This window comes from Egretta garzetta, unplaced genomic scaffold, assembly GCF_000687185.1.
Source record: "Egretta garzetta isolate BGI_Z169 unplaced genomic scaffold, ASM68718v1 scaffold91, whole genome shotgun sequence".
NCBI lineage: Eukaryota > Metazoa > Chordata > Aves > Pelecaniformes > Ardeidae > Egretta > Egretta garzetta.
Window position 1 is genome coordinate 2,593,966 of NW_009258661.1, and position 18,856 is coordinate 2,612,821.

The following is an 18,856-nucleotide window of genomic DNA, read 5'->3' on the forward strand; positions in this document are numbered from 1 at the left end:
GATCATTTTAGTAGCCCTCCTCTGGACCCGCTCCAACAGTTCCATGTCCTTCTTGTGCTGAGGGCTCCAGGTGAGGTCTTACCTGGTAAGCAGCTGGAAAGTTTGCAGGCCAGTTTACTTTGATAACTTCTCTAACAGCATAAAATCCTCTTCACTGACGAACCACTCAGCTCCTAACAAACTGCCAGGTTGGCAATTCCCCGCGAGGGGTTTAGGAGATGCGCTCCCTCTGCCTGCCTTACAGAGGGCTGTTCTCTCACTCCCATTCAACCCCCATGTTTATGCCAAATATCCACCAGCGGGGTACACTCCATTTCCCATGTCCATCCGCTGCTAGTGAGGGATTTGCTCCAGCTGAGGAGCACCTGTACCACCAGCCTCACGCCTGGGCAAAAGGAAAGACCTCCCTCTATACACGACTCGGAGAAACCCCCATCCACAGGGATTCAGCATCGTAGCCCTAAGTCCGACCTGTGGCATGACAAAACACGCCTCGATCCATAACGGCTTAAAATGTATTTGACATGGGAGTGAAGGAGATAAGCTCGTGCTGCTACAAAATGTGAGGAATTTTATCAGCACTCACTGGAAACTTTCTGATAGTGTTTAAAAAATGGTTTTAGAGAGTGAATCACTGTACAGAAATACACCCATTTAACTGATAATTTCATCAGAAGGAAAATGAAAAACAAATTTGAGCCTTCAGGGAACAGAACATTTGTCATTATTGGGAAATGTTTTGATTTCTTTGCTTTTTTATTTTAACAGTATTTTAAAAATCCAAACTGGGCTTACTTCTATTACTTTATAAATATCACTTTCAAAACGTTTTTGTTCTATTTTGGAAAAGTCAGGATTTCCAAAACATGGAACAGCCCCACCAATCGAGAACCAGGCATGCCACCTACGCCTCTTTCAGCTTAAAAGTTAGAGCTCAAACGGATTTTAACCTGTAAATCGGTAAAGTGAAACGCATCCTGTTCATAGCAGTAGAGGAAATAGGTTTTTTAAAACAAACAAACTCAGCATTCTACAATAGACTGAATGAATTCACATATTTGCAACATTTGCAATAGCAGCACAACATGAGTTGTGCATTCCAAGGCGTTGTTTTTCCCCAAATCGCACAGGTTTTAAGAAAAGTAAAATGAAGTCCACCCCTGCTTGTTACTGTTTTACTAGGCTGCCGATTCCTAATATTTATCCAACCAGTTAAGATTGCTGAATTGATTTAATATTCTTACCCTATAATTTTACAGTCAGACCACATCCTGCTGTGAAATAGCTAGCACTAATGTTAGTCCAAATGCTGCTGTGGGACTTAGGACAGCACAGGGCCCTTCAATAGCTATATTTTATGGTTGTAAGGAGAGAGAAAAAATATAATTTATCTGGTTGCTGTGGTTAATTCACAGTTTCACAGCAGAGGTATACTGTTCCCTCCGGGTACATCTACTTGTATTATAGGATATTTCATTCACAGTTTGTCCAAGACATTCCTCTAGCACTGAACCTACCAATTTATGAGAGGGAATCTACTCCAGAGATACCTGTATACACTTTAACATGTACTCTTACATACTAAGAATATTACAGAAAAGATGTAAACTAGCAACAGATCAACAGAAGACATAAACTAGCAATAGATCAAACAACAATGGGTTAATAAATTCTTTCTTTGAGCTGAGAAGGGGAACTTATTGAGAAATACTAATTTCACAAAAAAAAAATGGTGAAATTTGTTTCTCTTTTAAAATACTGATCATACCTCTCAAAGCCAGAGTTCAAAAATTTTAAACTTGTACAGAAGTCTCCTGTAGAGCAGCTTACAAAAGACCTAGCAGGCGAATAGGAGAAGCCAGTGGCACCTGGCATCCTCTACCGCTGTGCTTATCAGAAAGCACACACTCCTCATGGCATACTACTCCTCAGCACCTACAAACCAGTTCTTAATGGAGCTTAACTAGAAGATTTGAATATTTTAAAAATATTTCTTAAAATTTACTACCCTTAATCCAGTTACCACACAAATAAAATCTTGCTCACCATTACAGGGGAAAGCATTTCCAGAAAAAAAATGTCTGTAATCAATCCATTTAATTAGCTCCACAGAAGCAAAACAGAAAGATCAATTGCAGCCGCGCCGCAGATCCTTCCTTGCCCGACCTCCGCCGCCCTTGCCTGCTCCCCTTTGCTCTCTCTGCAGAAGAAAGAATTTAAGGAAATGTTGGGGAAATGTTGTTACACCTCTAAACAAAGCGGTGAGGAGTGTGCCAACAACAGTTTTCCAACTTGCTGCCACAATTTTTGCATAAACTCCATCCCCTTTAATGTATAGGATGGCCCGTGTGGGCCTGTGGGCAAGGCATAGCCTAAACGTCTCAGCTCTTACAGGACACATTGTATAGTGAATTAAAAATAAAAAAGTATATACTTTTATGTTTGGGAGTTTTCAAGGTCACCGACACGATACTAGAATTCTAGTGTTCCACAACTGAAGCACGCGTTCTCCTGTTGTTTGACTTATGATTGCATGCTTGACATTATCTTTTAAAATAAAGGTGATGCAGATCTGGGCTCCCACCGAGTTCAATGGCCACATCCATACAAGTGCCTGCAGAAAAGATGTTCACACAAGTGACCCAACATGGTATGAACATCCCAGGAGCCGAGGAACACGCACGTTCAAGTGAGAGTTCTCACTTAAAGGTACTGTTAAAAATAATGACAATCCAGCAGGCACCAGGATTGCGGGCGCTGGGGTGGGTGGTTTCACAGCTGTGGCATCTCGGTTCTTCGAGCAATTGCCATTCCCCATCTCCTTTGCAAGAAAATACTTTCACATAGCAGCCTCTCTCCAGAATGTGTAGATTCAGTCACCCTGGGTGCTTGCTCACCGGGCCTTCGCCCTTGGCACCAGGGGTGGCCTCACGTGGGCACTCACAGCCAATAATGGGGCAGTACTGACACGTGCAGGACGGATGGTGCCTTAGATAACACACAACGGGGGCAACAAACCACAGCTATACCAACCCCTTCTCTGTTTTGTTTTTAAACTCCAAATCACTGTCGTACTCTTAGCTCTTCCCTACTTCTAGGCTCCCCGCTGCAGGAGAACAGATGGAACGAAACTCCAAACAGATTTTTTTTCCACCAACCTGTGGGTCCCCTGACACAGTCGTTCCTCTGCAAGCCGCCTTTGCAGTTTCCTTCCTGCCCATTTGTATCTTCCTTTCACTCTCTCTCCAAAGCTAGAGCCCTCCCTCTCTCCTCTCCCCAATTCTTAGATGTGCTCTTTTATCGGCTTCACGCTATTCAGTTTAAACATGATGAATTTAAACTGGGTCTTCCAAATGCTTTTTCAGGCTTCTAGTCTGCAATTTACAGGACAATTTATCAGACTACGCTATTCCTCCTCTTTTCTCATGCCTGCATGTGTGCTTTAAAGCTCGCACCGCAGAGCTGTGGAGAACGGGCCTGGAAGCTCCCGTGCAGGACCAATGACTCCTGCGGTGCTCCTGACGAATGGCTGCTTAACCTTGTTTTGGAACCTAGACATGATGGAAATTCTGTAGACCACCGCTTTATTGTCTTTCCTATCACGAAGCTTTTTCTAATGTCAACCCTACATTTCTCTCTCGCTGCAGTTTAAGCCAAAGAGTCGTCATCCCCAGCACAACAGGCGCAGGAGACCACGTATCCCTTTCATGTACTTAGAGCACTTACTTCCCCTCTCCGCTAACAACCCTGCCTGCCCATCTGGTCTAACCAGCTTCCTCATAGAAAAGTTATATTGCACAAGAACAACCATAGTCCTCTCTCATTTACACCTGGAGATACACCAGGCTGCTATAAATCTGAATTTGCTTTTCATTTACAGGACAGCTGAGAGGAGAACATTGCTTCATGAAATTCAGATGAAGGCTGGACATGTGTGACATAGAAATAAGCTGGCTTCAAATACGTGGCAAGAAGTAACTTGTTATTCCAACTGCATGTTCTCGAGAACCCATATAAGATGGTACAGGTTCTTCAGTCACGCGGACTCAAATTTACAAGGGCAAGGTCTCATTTAGTTGATACTGGTTATGCAGGAGTCACTCTGTTAATATCAACGGGACTGCCCAGGTTTAAACCTGAAGCAAAGCCTAGACTGTGCTATTTCCTTGAAGTGGGTCATTCTGGGGTCCAAGTGTGCTTACTGATTTTTGATGTAGCTCCCGGTGCTGTGTAATTAGGACTAAAAGTACTATTTTCTGAGTTTTGTAGATATTCTGGTTGTTTTGGAAATCACCACTGATCTGCATTTAAGCTTGGAAATCCCTCTCCAAGTTCTTTCCTTTCTCAAGACAAAAATTGTTGGTTTGTAAAGTGGCAGCTCGCTACTGGCCTCAGCAGTGAGGAAATGGCAATCTTGGAGAATTCTGGTTTGCAAGAAAAAGTAAAACTAGCGTTAATTAAAGAAGAGTAAAAGTAACAGGCATATAATGAGAGAACATGCCCCTTTCCACAGTCTAGCTCTTAACAGATCATCCAGCATGCTTAAAAAGCAACTTTCCATCTGCAAATCTGTCTCTCTGTCTTTTTTGTCTAATGAGCATGAGTTAGTCTGTTCAAAAGCCCAAATGGGCATCTCAGGGCCAATTCAGCAGCAGGGGGTCCGTTACTATAACAACTGACAACTCCTGTGATTTCTGAAAGGCCCTAAAGTAGCCATTTGGGAAATGGTTATTGAGCAAGAAGTTGCGAAGGAATGGCTGTGCGGGAAGCAGCGTCCCGGCCTCCCCGAACACAGCCGTGCTCGCCTCCCTTGGTCCTTCGTGCACAGAGAAAACCCCTGTGCCCCACCACCCTTGCAAGCAGCCGGGCTGGATCCTTTTCAGCTCTCTGCAAGAGGAGAGGATGAAAGCCCGCAAGCCGACAACGGGAGGAACAGCAGCAGCGCGCTACGATTCGGCGTTAACGGATCTCCTTGTGGGCTTTTCCCCCCTCGCCCCAGGCTGTGCGTTGGCGGATGAAAGAGCAGAGATGCTGTCAGAGAAGTTTTCATATTGATTTTCCTTGTAATGGAAGAATGACAAGCGCTCAAAGAGCGATACCAACAGCTAGAACAAGCAACCGGCAGCTGCCCTAAGCTTCAGGCTTGAAAGCAAGCTGCCTGCCATTGGCACAAAGGATGAGCTCGGTTCCCTGTGCGGGATAAGAGGGAGCTGATCACAGGCCCGCTCCCCTTTAATGAAAACGAGCAGTGCTTTGAGATACAGCACACAAAAAGGCCCAATATTTCAGTACCTTTACCTCCGGCACGGGCAAAATCAAAAACAACCTGGATCTTCTGCAATAAAAGCTGAAGTGCTTTTCCCCGCATTGCCTGGGTTGAGGCAGGGAGATCAGAGGGCTCCCAATCAGGCTGGGCTGCATCCCACTTCCCAGGCAGTGATCTGCCCCATCCCCATCCCTCTGAGGCTGTTTGTCATCATATGAGACTGGATGTGGCCATTCCCAGAGGAAAACGAAGGCATGCCCTGTTTGGCGTCAGCAGGGCATATCTGGTTACCAAATAGGAGGTGGAAGCTGCAAGGGGGGTCAGATATGACACTCACCTCCATGTTTCCCCTCGTCTCCCTGTGGTGTTGCCCGTCTCTCAGCTCAGGAAGTCTCTTGCCCTTGTTGGCTAATTCTCCTCGCTGCCTGTGATGGCACAGGCTGTGCTCTGGGGCACCACCATCCCCAAGCTGAGCACAAGTGCCTGGATATGGTCCTCAGGCATCACTGGGGGCAGCGTCAGCGTGAGCATCCCCATCCCTCCTGCTCATTCCTGCCTTGCGCTGGTCCGTCGGCTATGCTGGTACAACTCTGTCTGGTTACTGTATGAACCAGACTGGGAGCTAATCTGGTTTAAATCAGAGCATGACAGCCCCTCTCTTCTTTTCTTTTTTTTTTTAAACATGGATTATTTCTCAATCCAGCCCCTCACGTGGTTACACAAACATTTGCATTGGTATCACAGAGGGCAGAACAAAGGGCAGGAACTGAGGAGGCTGCTTGAACCGCTGCTGCTGAAATAAATACTCATGCAACTGCACCCGAGGCATTCCAAAAATCAACACACAGGCTCTCAGAAAGTGTTACCACCTAGCATCCTTTGTGAGTGAGAAAATGAGCAGAATCACGAATATTTTAGAGTAAGCTGAAAGCAGCTTTTATCATTGTAAGCAAGCAATTTTACAATGGTCTGTAAATTTGCAATGTTCCTTTTTCAATCAGTACAGTAGATGAACAACACATTGTATACTCATAAAATAAAACCCAGAGATAGGTTCAAATAACAATTTCAGCACTTTTTACAACCTGCTTCAGGCAGAAGTTCTTTTTTTTTCCCCAATGAAGTTTTAACACTGTCTCAGCTATGGAGCTGTGCAAGTTCCCCAGAATTTAACACCAAAAGGCAGTTTTCCAATTAGACATGGCAGCTACAACAGTTCTTGGTCTTAGGTTGCAGCTTTCATTTCTGTATTACAAACTGATTAACAAATACAGCTCACCAACCTTCTTCGGTGCTATTTTACCAGTGACAGAACTCGGATGCTGAAATACTGAACACCTGAGCTTGTTCCCAGTGAGGTCTTTGCCACCGAGTTCAACAACAAGACTGTCAAACCGTAAGTGACTTGGCCCTGGGTCACACAGAAAATCAATGAGCAAGTCAGAAAAAGAACCCACATCTCCTGGTGCTCAATGCCATTTCTTCTGCACAGAAAGGCACTGCCAGAGGAGCATGGGGCTCTGCCACATGTCACCTGTCCCAAGAACTCTGTTCAGTTCAACAGGATGCTTAACAAAAAACTAAGAAAACTCTTACCGTCTACTAAATTCTATAGGGTTTTGCCTAAGGAAAATTAAAAGCATCTTTTTCCCAAGCTGTCTCATATACACATACAACTATAAACAAGCAATGCAAGCTTGCTTGCTCTTTGAAAGGCAGCAGCTGTGTTGTTCCAAAAATCCCTCCTGAATGTAAACATATTAGCACTGTATAAACAGCTTGATTTAATAAGAAATGCAATACAATATTCCTGCTTTGTCTTTGGGATCACAATGTTGATGTCGGCAATAATTCAGAGGTGAATTATGGTATCTGCTGAAAAGAAAGAAAAAGAAAACTCTCCAGCTATAGTTGTGAATTAATTCCTTCCTCTTAGCTGAAAATGAGAAATGGCTATAATTTAGTTCCCATTTAAAAGTTGCTGTTGGCTAAACTCTAAAATCTTAATTGCTTCTTAATATTCTCTGCTTATTTTTCCCTTTGAAACCACAGTCTATAGCATTGTAGTGTTTAGATTAAAAATCAGAATGGAAAACAAACAGTGGAAGGTCACCAGTCGCTCCTAAAATATGGGGTTTTTTTTCTAAAATGACAGAAGTTAATGTGTATCAAAGTATTTTAGTTGATTTCCCAACTCTAGACACCCTCCTGCACCTCTGTGAAAAAGAAAGTGGCACTGACCCTGGGTTTCCCTTAAAGTGTCAATGCTCAGGACTTGTTCAGTTTGCAACAGAATATAGTGGAAGTGCTGGAACAGACATGTTTTGAGACATATTATGGCTCAGCATGTTGTAGGAACTTGCCTTGTTGCAAAAAAAAAAAAAACCTGAAGTCACACTCAATCCCTAAATAGTTTGGAGGTCACTACCAAACCCACTCTGCAATTCTCAGAGCTTGTAGAAAAGGCTGTGAGAATAACAGTGGCAAAGACTGCAGACAATCCAAGTCAAATTTTTAACTGACCTTGAAGAGCTGCAGAAGCATCTCATGATACCGAGTCTGGGTATAAAATCACAGATGCAAAACAAATGCCCAGGAATGCAAAAATAATGTGCTTGGGAAACTGCACCTTACAACGCACACGTTTTAACAGGTTCTAGATGAGCTAGCAGTGCTCCAGCGAAAGGTCCTAAAATCCCAGTGAGTCATTCTCAGAAATACTCCGTAGTTGTCCCTACAGCACAGAATTTCAGGAACAAGTATAAAAGGAATGAAAGCAGAAAAAGAAATATCATTGTACCACTGCAGAAGCGAGTAAAATGAGGATCTGGTCTCCTCACCTTTTCTGCTGCTAAGACTCAAATTCTTGACTCGATACTAGAAGAAATCAATTTCAAGCACTAGAAGTCCTGGGAGCATAGTCCCCTTCATCACGACAGCTCAAGGATCAGCTGGGCCAGCTTTTCCTCAAGAGGAATCAAAGATGCACAGAAGCAAACTTAAATTACAGCCATCATTGTCCCTCCTGCCCAGGAAGCCCGACTGTCAACCAGCCCCAGCGAACTTCGTGGCTCCTGGTCATCCCGTGATGGTGCTCTCCTCTTTGTTCCGCAATAAAAGGCAGTACAATTTTTGCAGCTTCATTATGCTGACCTAGTTTATTTTCCACTCAACCAACTTAAAATCACAGAGCCCTCTTTGCACAGCAGTGCCATTAAAAGTATTGAATTCAGGAAACTTTAGTAGAAAGGTAATTCAGAGCTGCTGCTTGCCTGCAAGTTCCCATCCCTTTTCATTACTGAGATGGCCATCATGCTAAAAAGACGGAAGTGACCCTTTCTCTTCAACATCAATCATATTCTTTCGCCATTTGTCCAGGATCCACATGGAAAAGGAACTGAGCACAGCAAATTACCTCTGCAAATAGGGGAGTCTTGTTCAGAAATGGCACAGATAATTTCCAAATATATTCAATTACAAGAAGTCTCTAATGAACACAGCATGGAAGCTCAACAGATAAAGAAAGGAAAAGCTTCATCAAACAGTGACTGTTTCCTATCACTCTCCTTTTCAAATAAAGGGAACAGAAAATGAAGCTTCCTTACAACAAGACATCATCACAAAACTTACTTCATTGCTGTGTCATGGAACGGGTAACAAAGGATCCAAAAAGAGATAAACGCTTTGCCAAACCTTCACACACAACCTCCCCAACTCCTTATTTTGGTCCCTGGATAACAGGGCATCGATGCGATGCAGACAAGCAGAAGGCTTCGCTCTGCTTCATTGTTCTACTTATGTCAGCCCTGGTCTCAAATCATCTAATCCCACAAATGCTCAAAAACGCAAAAGTGCAAATATCATTTGTTTTACCCTCAGAGTGTATTGCCAAAGGGTAACTATGTCTCTTCTGCATTTTCTAGTTCTCTGGGTTTTGTTTTATAATGTCTTTTCTCACACCAAAACAAAAGAACTGCTATGTAAGAAAAGACCCCTCAGTCCAGCACGCCTGTCCCCTTGAGGGTTATCCTTTCATAACAAGTGTTTCTCTGCTGTGCACTTCAATACCATGTTTCCCATACTGAAAAATCTGTCTCAAACTCATTTTCATGCCATTTGCTTTGATGGTGTTGTTTAGCAAATTATTCCATATGTTGCCCATTACATTTTAAGCTAAGTATTTCTTCCTGAAAATCCAGATCACTGTTCCTTTCAAACTTGTAAATTAGACTCTGCGGTGTTTGAGGAGCTGTTTTTTCCTTACTTTAAAACACTCACAGAGATAAATATTTTATTTTCCTAAGGAAAGCTAATCACACTGAAAAGGGCACACAAAATGCCGTGTTGCCACTTCAATGACGCGGTCTGCACAGCGTTAAATGTTACTGTGGATGATCTGTGTTCTAGTTGCTTGTTAATTTATCCCAAAATGCACGTTCACTTTTTTTCATACACTCTCTGTATTTGTTAAAAAATCCTCAGTACTATGTAGGTAGACACGATAGATCATTTTGAAGCTAGTACATGTGTGCTCTCAAGTTTTTTTATTGTTTCTCAATTTCTTGCTTCATATTTATCAAAAAACTTTGACTGCTACATGACATACTTTCCACATCTATATTCATTTTTAATCTCCAACTTTTTTTTAGTATCAATTATACACAAAAAAATTGATCCACTGTTGTCAGGGGTATTAATGTCAATGCTCATAATTTTCCCAAAGCTATTGATGAATGTTAACTACTCATGCATATTATGGAGAGCAGATAAGAAACAATTGCTGTCCATATTCAAAATAACAAACATTACTGGAAAAGTAATTTGGTTTCAGTTAAACTCTTTGTTCATATATCTTCCCTGATTTATGTGCTTGTTTGCTATTACGAAGCAAATAAAAATGTTATGAGGTGGATGGTTAGGAAATTTTAAGATAAAAAGTATTTAACTTTGATTAACATATTTTAATTTTGGACTTGAGTAATATTACGATGTATAATAGAAGCCAATATTTATCAAAAATTAGTCCCTAATTATTGGTCACTAAGCCAGTACTTTCCAACTTTAGTATCTTCTCAGGGAAAGTTTGCAATTATTTCTCTCAGTCCATTACTGAAATTGCAGGAAATGAAATGTTTTCCAAACAATGAGAGGTACCAACATTCTTCTTGGTAACAGCTGTTAGCATTTTATTTCAAAACCTTTCCTCCTTAGAAGAGCATTTTGTATCAACACAAGGCAGATACTACTAACCCCTTGCTACAGTGCTTCAGGATATACTGCATCCTTCAAGGGCTTTCCTGGTGTCAATGTGACCAAGTTTAGTCCTTCAAATGAAGACAATATGTATTGAAGGACAGGACACTACAATGGGATCTTCAGAACCTTTCCAATTTCAGCTTTAGTGCAACATCACTGCAATTTTATTCATCGTTTTACTACAGTGATGTTAATTACTTGCAAATGTTAATAGAAATTATTTTCACAAGACTATTATCACCTATTTATTAATATTCTTTCAAATGTTCCCAGCCTCAACAATTTGGCCAATTAATTGCCAGTGAAATGGGTGTACTGAAAAACAGCTTGGTAGTTTTTTAATAGATTATGCAAATGTAATGATCACTGGACTGCTATTTCTCATAAAAGCTACTTTTCTGTGTCCCATCTAATCAGATTTTGAAATAATTCCTAAGTATATTCTATGAAGGTAATTCCTGGTTAATTTTCACTACCAGACAAATGAGGTGTCTTTGGTTTCTGGTTCCGGCACAAGAAGGTAGGTGCTGCAGGTTTTAATTTACTTTAAATCAAATGGAGATGGATTTGTTGATGCTAATTCTAGTCTCCACCACTGACCAGTGCCCACTGGTGTAAAGGACAGTATCTCTTTGTAAGAGGCAATCTTTACTTTCAAGACCTTGAAAGGTGGCACTTCCAAACACTTCACCAATGCTAAAGAACTCCTACTCGGAGCATTGCCATGTAACGTGAAACAAGCTTATCCTACTTTCTTGAAGTACAGTCAAAGAAAGAAAAGAATTGCTTAAGATCACACAGGAGGTCTGTGGCAAAGCCACCCATGGAACCAAGTCCAGTCTCACTGGGCTTTTCTGCCATGACCACCATTCCTGAAGGCCAAGACAAAGATACCTTTTTATAGCTGTATTAGAGGGACTAATTGTGAAAATATTTGTTGGCATTACAGCTGGCTCTACCATTCCTAGAGCTCTACTAAGTTCATTTTCATGACACAAAAATCAATATTTAAGACAGGTGAATAGCTAACCAACATTCTAGCATCCAGAGAGTCATCTAATACATCTAACACCATAACATCTAAGAAAATAAAAAACACAGGACCACAATAAAAAACACCACCTGAAAGGTGTTTTAAATCATAATCGGTTTCCCACCAAAAGGAAACAGGCTCACCTCCAGTAGACAAGCACAGCAATGAGAAGAATGAGGCACACGAAGGTCAGTGCTGAGACCACAATAAGCGGGATGATCCATTCCATTTTACCAGGAGAAGGTCTCGTGGCCATGCTGGAGCTGTTCTTGTCAGCTGTGTGTTAAACATGTAAGAAAAACAATCACTAAATGCAAGGAGAATTACTGTGTGGAACCAACGTGTAAGCAAAACAAATAGCTTGTCCGTTTTACATGGTATGAGTAAACAGAGCAAAGATCTAACTGCAGTGTGGGACTCCATTTGTCTTTAGTCTGAGACATGAGAGCACAAAAGTATGGTGTTTATTGCCACATATGGCTTGGATTTTACTAATGCCTGCAATTACAGTCTCATAGACATTTTAGGACGCTATCATGCAAGCACGTATTATCAGGCGTGGAGTACCCCGCTGAGTCGTTTCACCACGGTAACAAAGTAAACGCTTTGCTCGGTCATCAGCGTTTGCAGATAAATGCACTCCGTTTCTTGACAGTAGAGGACAGCCCCGTTTGCAAAGCTCAGTGTTAATACTTTGCTTCAGAAATAAATTTCTTGGTAACCATCTTAAAATAAAAAATCCTCAACATGTTGTGTGCCATGTCACATCATTTGCGGAATTGTCACAATCTGGTGAGTTACTGCATACGAAAGCACGTTTTAGCATATGGATTGTCAAGATGGATGGATGAATGAATGGAGAGGATGTGTTGTAACTGACAGAAGAAATCATTATGCCACAGCTTTTGAACAAAATTAAAGTTGGTCAATATCCCGAGATCTGGCTGAGTAACTCCATTTCACTTTTTGCATGACTTCTCGTTAAAATAACTATGATATGCAAGATGAATAGCTAGAGGTTCTGCAAGTACTGGAGCCAATGAGCACAGACACTGTACCAACGTATTTCAAAAGGCATCTAATTTGGGCAAATTCACGTAGACTTGACGAATAAATTGTTTTAGACAAAATGATAAAAGAAAAATACAGAAGCGGATTCTGCATCTTACTCATGTTTCCTAACAAACAGGCAGTAGCTGATCAATACCTGCCAACAGGATGCAATAGGAAAGGATTAGTAAACAGCTTCAGATTTGAATGAGGATTCAAGTGTACGCACTTGACTTCTACTTTTTAGCCTACGTGAGTCTTTCCTTACCAATGTGCTTCCTTGCCCTCGTTCAGGATTGTATTATCATATCTTCTGAAACCGCTGCAAATCCTACCAGAAGAACATAATTGCCTTTTCACCGTAGGCAGGCAAAACACAGATAATTGGAAGTCACCAGATGTCACATAATATGAAGTCATACTCTATTTTAATAGCATTTAGATTATACTCCTCCATAGGCAGGAGTAAAATTCAACTAACATAGAAGTAAAGGTTAATTGTAAATGCTTTTGCCTGACTGCTGAAAACAGAGCAAGGCTGCAGGCTGCTGCAAGCCCAGCAAGAAATCTTTCTAGTTTTAAGAACCAGGCTGATGGAGGTAATGCCCTTTAGCAAGCAGCCTAAATGAGGTGCTAATCAGAGGGATGTTTGGGGGAAGTGAACGTGCGCTGAGTATAGAACTGATCAAAAGAGAGATGAGTAGCCAGTTGTCTCCAACTTCAGTAAGGAAGGATACCGAGGTTGCAGAACAGGCACATGATGTTGTACCTCGAGCACGTGGTGAGATTTTGTCTTTGCGGTGCACTAATAATACACAACATGCCGGTTTTAAGGCAGGTCTTTGACTTCCTTGACAAGCAAAGAATAAGGAAAAGAACCCCAAAACTAGAGCAAAGGCTTGTTCTCCGTATTTGCCAAACTTGCAAAAATTGTAAGCCCTGAGGCATCAGTTTTTATCAGTGCATTTCAAATCATTTAACAGCATGAAAAAATTAAGCCTGTGAGGTAAGTGTTACTAATCAGAATGGTAAAAGGGACAAAGCAAAAAACCATGTAATGTAATAAAACTTAGTAGGAGAGCCAAAGAGTCCCACCACCTTACATCCATTAGGGTGTTGCTTCATTTCTCTCCAAGGACAGTATTCTGTTTAGTTTCACCTCCACATAGTTCAACACAAAAACATATGTTTCTGTTTGCATGGGAAGAAAATTAAATTCCATTGTAAGCACAGCATGGGCTGGAGTCCCAATGCAAACTATTAAATTCTGCAGAGCTCACGATGCTCCTCTTAGTCAGTCTACTGCGGAGAACACACTTGTTTGACCCTGCCAACTCCCTGTACCGCTGATGGGAGGATAAGAAAGCCTTGAGTGTGCTGAGTGCCAGAATAGCAAATGCCATTCCCACATGCTGATAGCTGGCCCCAAAATTCCAGTTGGGAATGCCCAAGCAGTGATATGCTTTGGGAAAAAAGAGACCGTTCCTGTGCTGGCTTTGAGGAAGAAGTCTTAGGTGTTTTCCACTGCTTAAGTAAAGTCTTGAGAGAGCTTAAACAAACCAAAGCCAATACAAATTGTACTGGAATGAGAGCTGGGGCCAGAAGTACAGCAGTACAGCTGGAGCGCTGGCGCCTGTCTCTTGAGTGTCATGGCAGAAAAGCCTGAGAAAAGGTAGCACGCTGGGTAACTTGGAAAAAGAGTTGAAGAAAATACACACAAAAAGGGACAGATTTGGGCCTTTACAGCTTCCTGTTCTCCTACATAACAAAATATTATAAAATAAAAAATAGTCAGTATTTCACTCTTTTCCAAAGCAAGAATGTTGAGCCTTGGTAGTGTCAACAGCATATCTTTGTAACAGTGCCCACCATACGCCGTACTTCAGGGGAAAATTTAAAAAAGCTTAAAAAATGGACCAGGAAACTCCATTTTTGCTAAGAAATGTAAACAGTTTCTAGTGGCATATGCCTTCGTTGAATTAATTCAGTTTGCCTTTTACTGGCTTGGAATTCATCCCAGTAGGAAGGAATAAAAATTATTACAGCGTATCTGTTTCAGGAGGTCCCACACGATACAAGCCCCAGCACTGCTAAATCCACTCCTGCCTCTGGAAAAAACCATAATTCCTGTGCACCACCCATTCAGCAGCTCCATCCAGGCCCTGGATGGATGAGGCCCTGGCACAGAGAGTATCAGAGGGCGTTAGGCAGTGAGGGAGGCTTTAGCAGCGCAACTCTTGCACAAAGGTCAAGGCAAAGAGGCATTCTACAATTTGTGAACTGTACTGTTTTTCTGTGTATTCTTGGTAACTGGTTCCTGAGAATAGAATTTTATTTCCCTCAAGAATCACTGCTTGCTATAATAAGCAATGATCTCTGTATTATGCAACCCATCTACCTTTATCATCCATTGCACAAACCGCCAGGACAAAGTTCTGTTTGTTGTACCATTACAGATACCGTTAACTACAACGGCACGTGTGTTCAGAGGCCAAAGGAAAACCCACGCTGCCAAACCGCCTCAGATCACCTGGTTGCTCAAAAGGAAGTCAGCTGCTCATCTTTCCTTTGAGTAAATGAAATGGACTTAGACAAAGGTATCAATTAATTCTGGAAAACAGTTTTGGCCACATTATTAAACGATGAAAAGGCAAACCCATGTTTTTAAAAGAAGTATTACCTTTGGTACAAGCTCATGCCATTGTGCAGCTATTTTCTCCCTGTTTCTTCAAAGGCTTTCCTGCAGTAGTCATACTTCCAGGCTGTGCACAACTAAGCATGGCTTTTCACTGTTTTGGAAACAGATGCCAATCATATTTAATCCTGATGTCAGCTATCTGAAATTCATACTGTTTGCAAACATCAAATAATTCTATCCTTTTATTTTCAAGCCATTCTGCTGTTTGCTCCTGTAAGTTGCCATGCAAAATGGCTCAAGTGCCACATGAAAATACAGCTTAATAATGCTTGCCACGTATGGAGAAAGAAAGAATTACACAGATGTTTAATTATCTTAATGAGGTTATCCCCTAAAGGCTTTTGTAACCTCAGACCTGGCAAAGACTGTTCTAAAAACCAAAATTCAGTCTCTGCTAAAAGCATACAGCGGGCCTGAAATTTAACCTTGCACATCATGATCTCTCTACAAAGCCCTCTCGTGGGAGGAACTCGGCAGAAGTGGGTGAACGCTGAGGGGTGGGAGGACGTGGCTGAAGTTTGGATCAAGGGCCAAACCCATGACTTTGTTCTCAGCCCCAGCTCACGACTCAGGCAAAAGCCCCAGCCGGATATCTACTGCTCTGCACCCAATCGAATCATGCTGTTGGTTTTTTTTTTTTGTTTTTCCTTTGTTTTTTTTTTTTTTTTTTTTTTTTTGTAGAGCATCATTCTAATTGCTGTTTTTCTAATTTTCAGGTTTCAGAGTCGCGGACAATGCTGAGCAGCTGCGTGTGTAACAGTTGCAGATCAAAGGTACAATTAGTCTAATGTGGGCACCAAAACAGAGAAAAAGGATGATCAGGAAAATGAAAGAGGAGAATGCAAGCAAGCGTTCAGTGACAGAAGAAAATCATTAGCGCTGGCCGATACCACCAGACAAGAAGAGGCCAATGCCATTTGGAAAATAATGACATGGCCTCAGGAGAGGTGTGTGTGTGTATGTGTGTGTGAAATAAGCACTAAAAGAAAATGAGCCTTGCTGTACTAATTGGCCTCGCACTTTCCCTGTAATTTCTCATGTGTTCCCCGTTCTCCTCTAATCATCCACACTCATGAGTACTTCCCCATTCAGTTATCTCCTTACAACTGCTAATTTGATGCTATATAATTAATTTTACAAGTGTACATTGTTATGAAACAATTTTCTACTCTTTAAAATGATTAAACTTTCTACTCATAAAAACACTTTTGAAACCTTGGCAGCTTTTTAAAAACTGCTTTCCTGGAGAAAAAATGCATCCAAAAAAGTTTCTGCCCTCTAAGGGACACAGTAAGCTGCAGGGGTTCTTTCTGCTCACTTTGGTGGTGGCCTTCACCCTCTTTTAACTGTCCTGATGCTCAGGAGTGCTTTCACGCATGTCTGGCAATTTTCTCTTGGCTTGACTGGTTGTTTTCTTGATTTCAGGTTTACCTCGTTATGGAAAACCTTTAAGGGCCTTTCTCAAAGGAAGAGGTCTTGCTTATGTCTGGAGTTTCACTGAACTCAACTCCTTGCGTGAGCTAAGTCAGGTCTGTCTGTATGAATTGCAAATTTCCATATTACTGTGGAAAACAATTAAGCTGAAGCAACTAGTCTTAGGCTTTGTGCTAGTGTATGATTGATGGTCTGATTCACCAGCTGTGGTTTTGCTGGCATGTTCCTTTGGAAACCTAGATCCAGCCTGGAGGAAGGCTCCTTCTCCTGCATTCCCAAGTCTTCTCACAGGGGTAGCACTCCCAGCAGGCCAGCCAGGCCTGACTCAGACACATCTAGTAAAATATTTGGGCAAATTCCAGGTTAGGTAGACCTCAGCTATCCACTGCAGAGGCCTGGTAACACAAGATGCAAAGAGAAGGAGGACTTGCCCGAAGAGACTTTGAAGGACAAGGTCCTCACACCTGGTACAGAGAGATTCAGACTGAAAGCCGCTGTCCCAAAGCCAATAAGAAACATCTCAAAATGTTCTCAGAGCTGAAATCACTAGCCCTTCCCACCGTCTGGACAGGGAGTCACCAGGTTTGTGACCAACCTAACTTCTTCCACTTGGAGGTCAAGGACAGGGAATGAACCTCTGCCCCAAGGAAAATGGCACAAATGAGCCCTTCTTCATCTCTGAATGGCCGTTCCCAGCCCTTTCGCTGCTGCGTGTCCTCTGCAGTGCACTGAGGGTATGTCCCAAGAGGTTTAACTGAGATTTAAGTAAGGTTAACTTGGGTGGAACAGGCAACTCTTTTACTTATCTTTTCTCCCAGCTAACATGTGCTGGTTATTTCAGATGCCATTTCCTACACATTTTTGTAAGACACAGTGATCTTAGTAAGTTATCCTCCTCCACGTATAAGGAAAACCTAATTTGCAGAGTCCTTCCAAGACTGATCATCTTTGTGTGCAGTCTTCAGGCCTCACTTCAAGCCTCCAAGCCTGCAAGCGAGCAAACCTCTTAAAAGAGGCTGTCTAGCAGGAGGCAAAGCTGTATTGAACCACTTTCAGTGATAGTTCTCTGCATGCTAAAGAGAGACAGAAATCACTACAGACTATGGGGATATCATTCACAATAACCAGTAAGTACTTCTTAGCAATATTAACAATATTTTCCCATCTCATTGATTTTCATCTTTTTCATCTTAACTTCACTATGGGATAAAAACCGATCTAATAACAATCCGTTCATCATCAGCTCAGAAACAAGACCAACTACCCATCTTTCCTCCGATTTATTAGGCTAAGAATAAGCCATGAGGCTCTTTCTGGTCTTATATAAGCGACATTGTACTTGGGTCATTCCAAGAAGCTGGCACACAAGAAACAGGGAAGCAGAAGGCAGGAAGAACTGAAGACAGCCATTTCAGAGGCAGGTTTACCCAGGCAGATTGAATTCATAGAATCATAGAATGTTTTGGGTTGGGAGGGACCCCTAGAGGTCATCTAGCCCAACCCTCCTGCAAGTGAGCAGGGACATCGCTAACTAGATCAGGTTGTTCAGAGCCCCATCCAACCTGGCCTTGAATATTTCCAGGGACGGGGCCTCCACCACCTCTCTGGGCAACCTGTTCCAGTGTTTCAGTTGCTGGGGTTTGAACCTCGACGGTGCTGAATGCTTACTCCTTACATTGCAAAGCCCAGCTAGGACAAGTTCCCTCCTTCCTAATAAAAAGGCAATCAGGGCAAGTGGCAAAAGCTGCCTGACAGGCATCTCATACCATATTCAGTGGGAGCACTGGACTTTGAAGAAGATTTCCAGTTGAGGAGTAAGAAAAACAGCAGCGTATTTTTAAAAAATCAGCACAACCTGGTGCAGGTTTCTTGGCTTCCGTGTTGTTAATCTGTTCTCTTACAGAACAGTTATGATTCACAGCATTAGAGTCAGGTCAGCATTTCTGTAACAAATGTTATTAAAGACTGGATTTAGCTTTGTTTTTTAAATTGGTTCTGAGTTATAACTGAGTGCACGTCTGCACTTTTTGTGTTTATAAATAAAAAGGGAAAAATAAGTATGTAAGTTTTTTTCACAGTACTCTAACTCCAGAGCAGCTTTGGTGGAAAAACAAAATTA

The 18,856-nt window shown here is 42.0% G+C and overlaps 1 protein-coding gene across 1 annotated transcript in view; it reads right to left on the reverse strand.

Annotated features, from left to right (window-relative positions):
• The window catches only part of PTPRG (protein tyrosine phosphatase receptor type G), a 413,949-nt gene that overhangs the window by 55,652 nt on the left and 339,441 nt on the right, over positions 1 to 18,856 (reverse strand). The window contains 1 exon segment of the mRNA XM_035903838.1: positions 11,699 to 11,831. Coding sequence (XP_035759731.1) covers positions 11,699 to 11,831 — 133 coding nt within the window.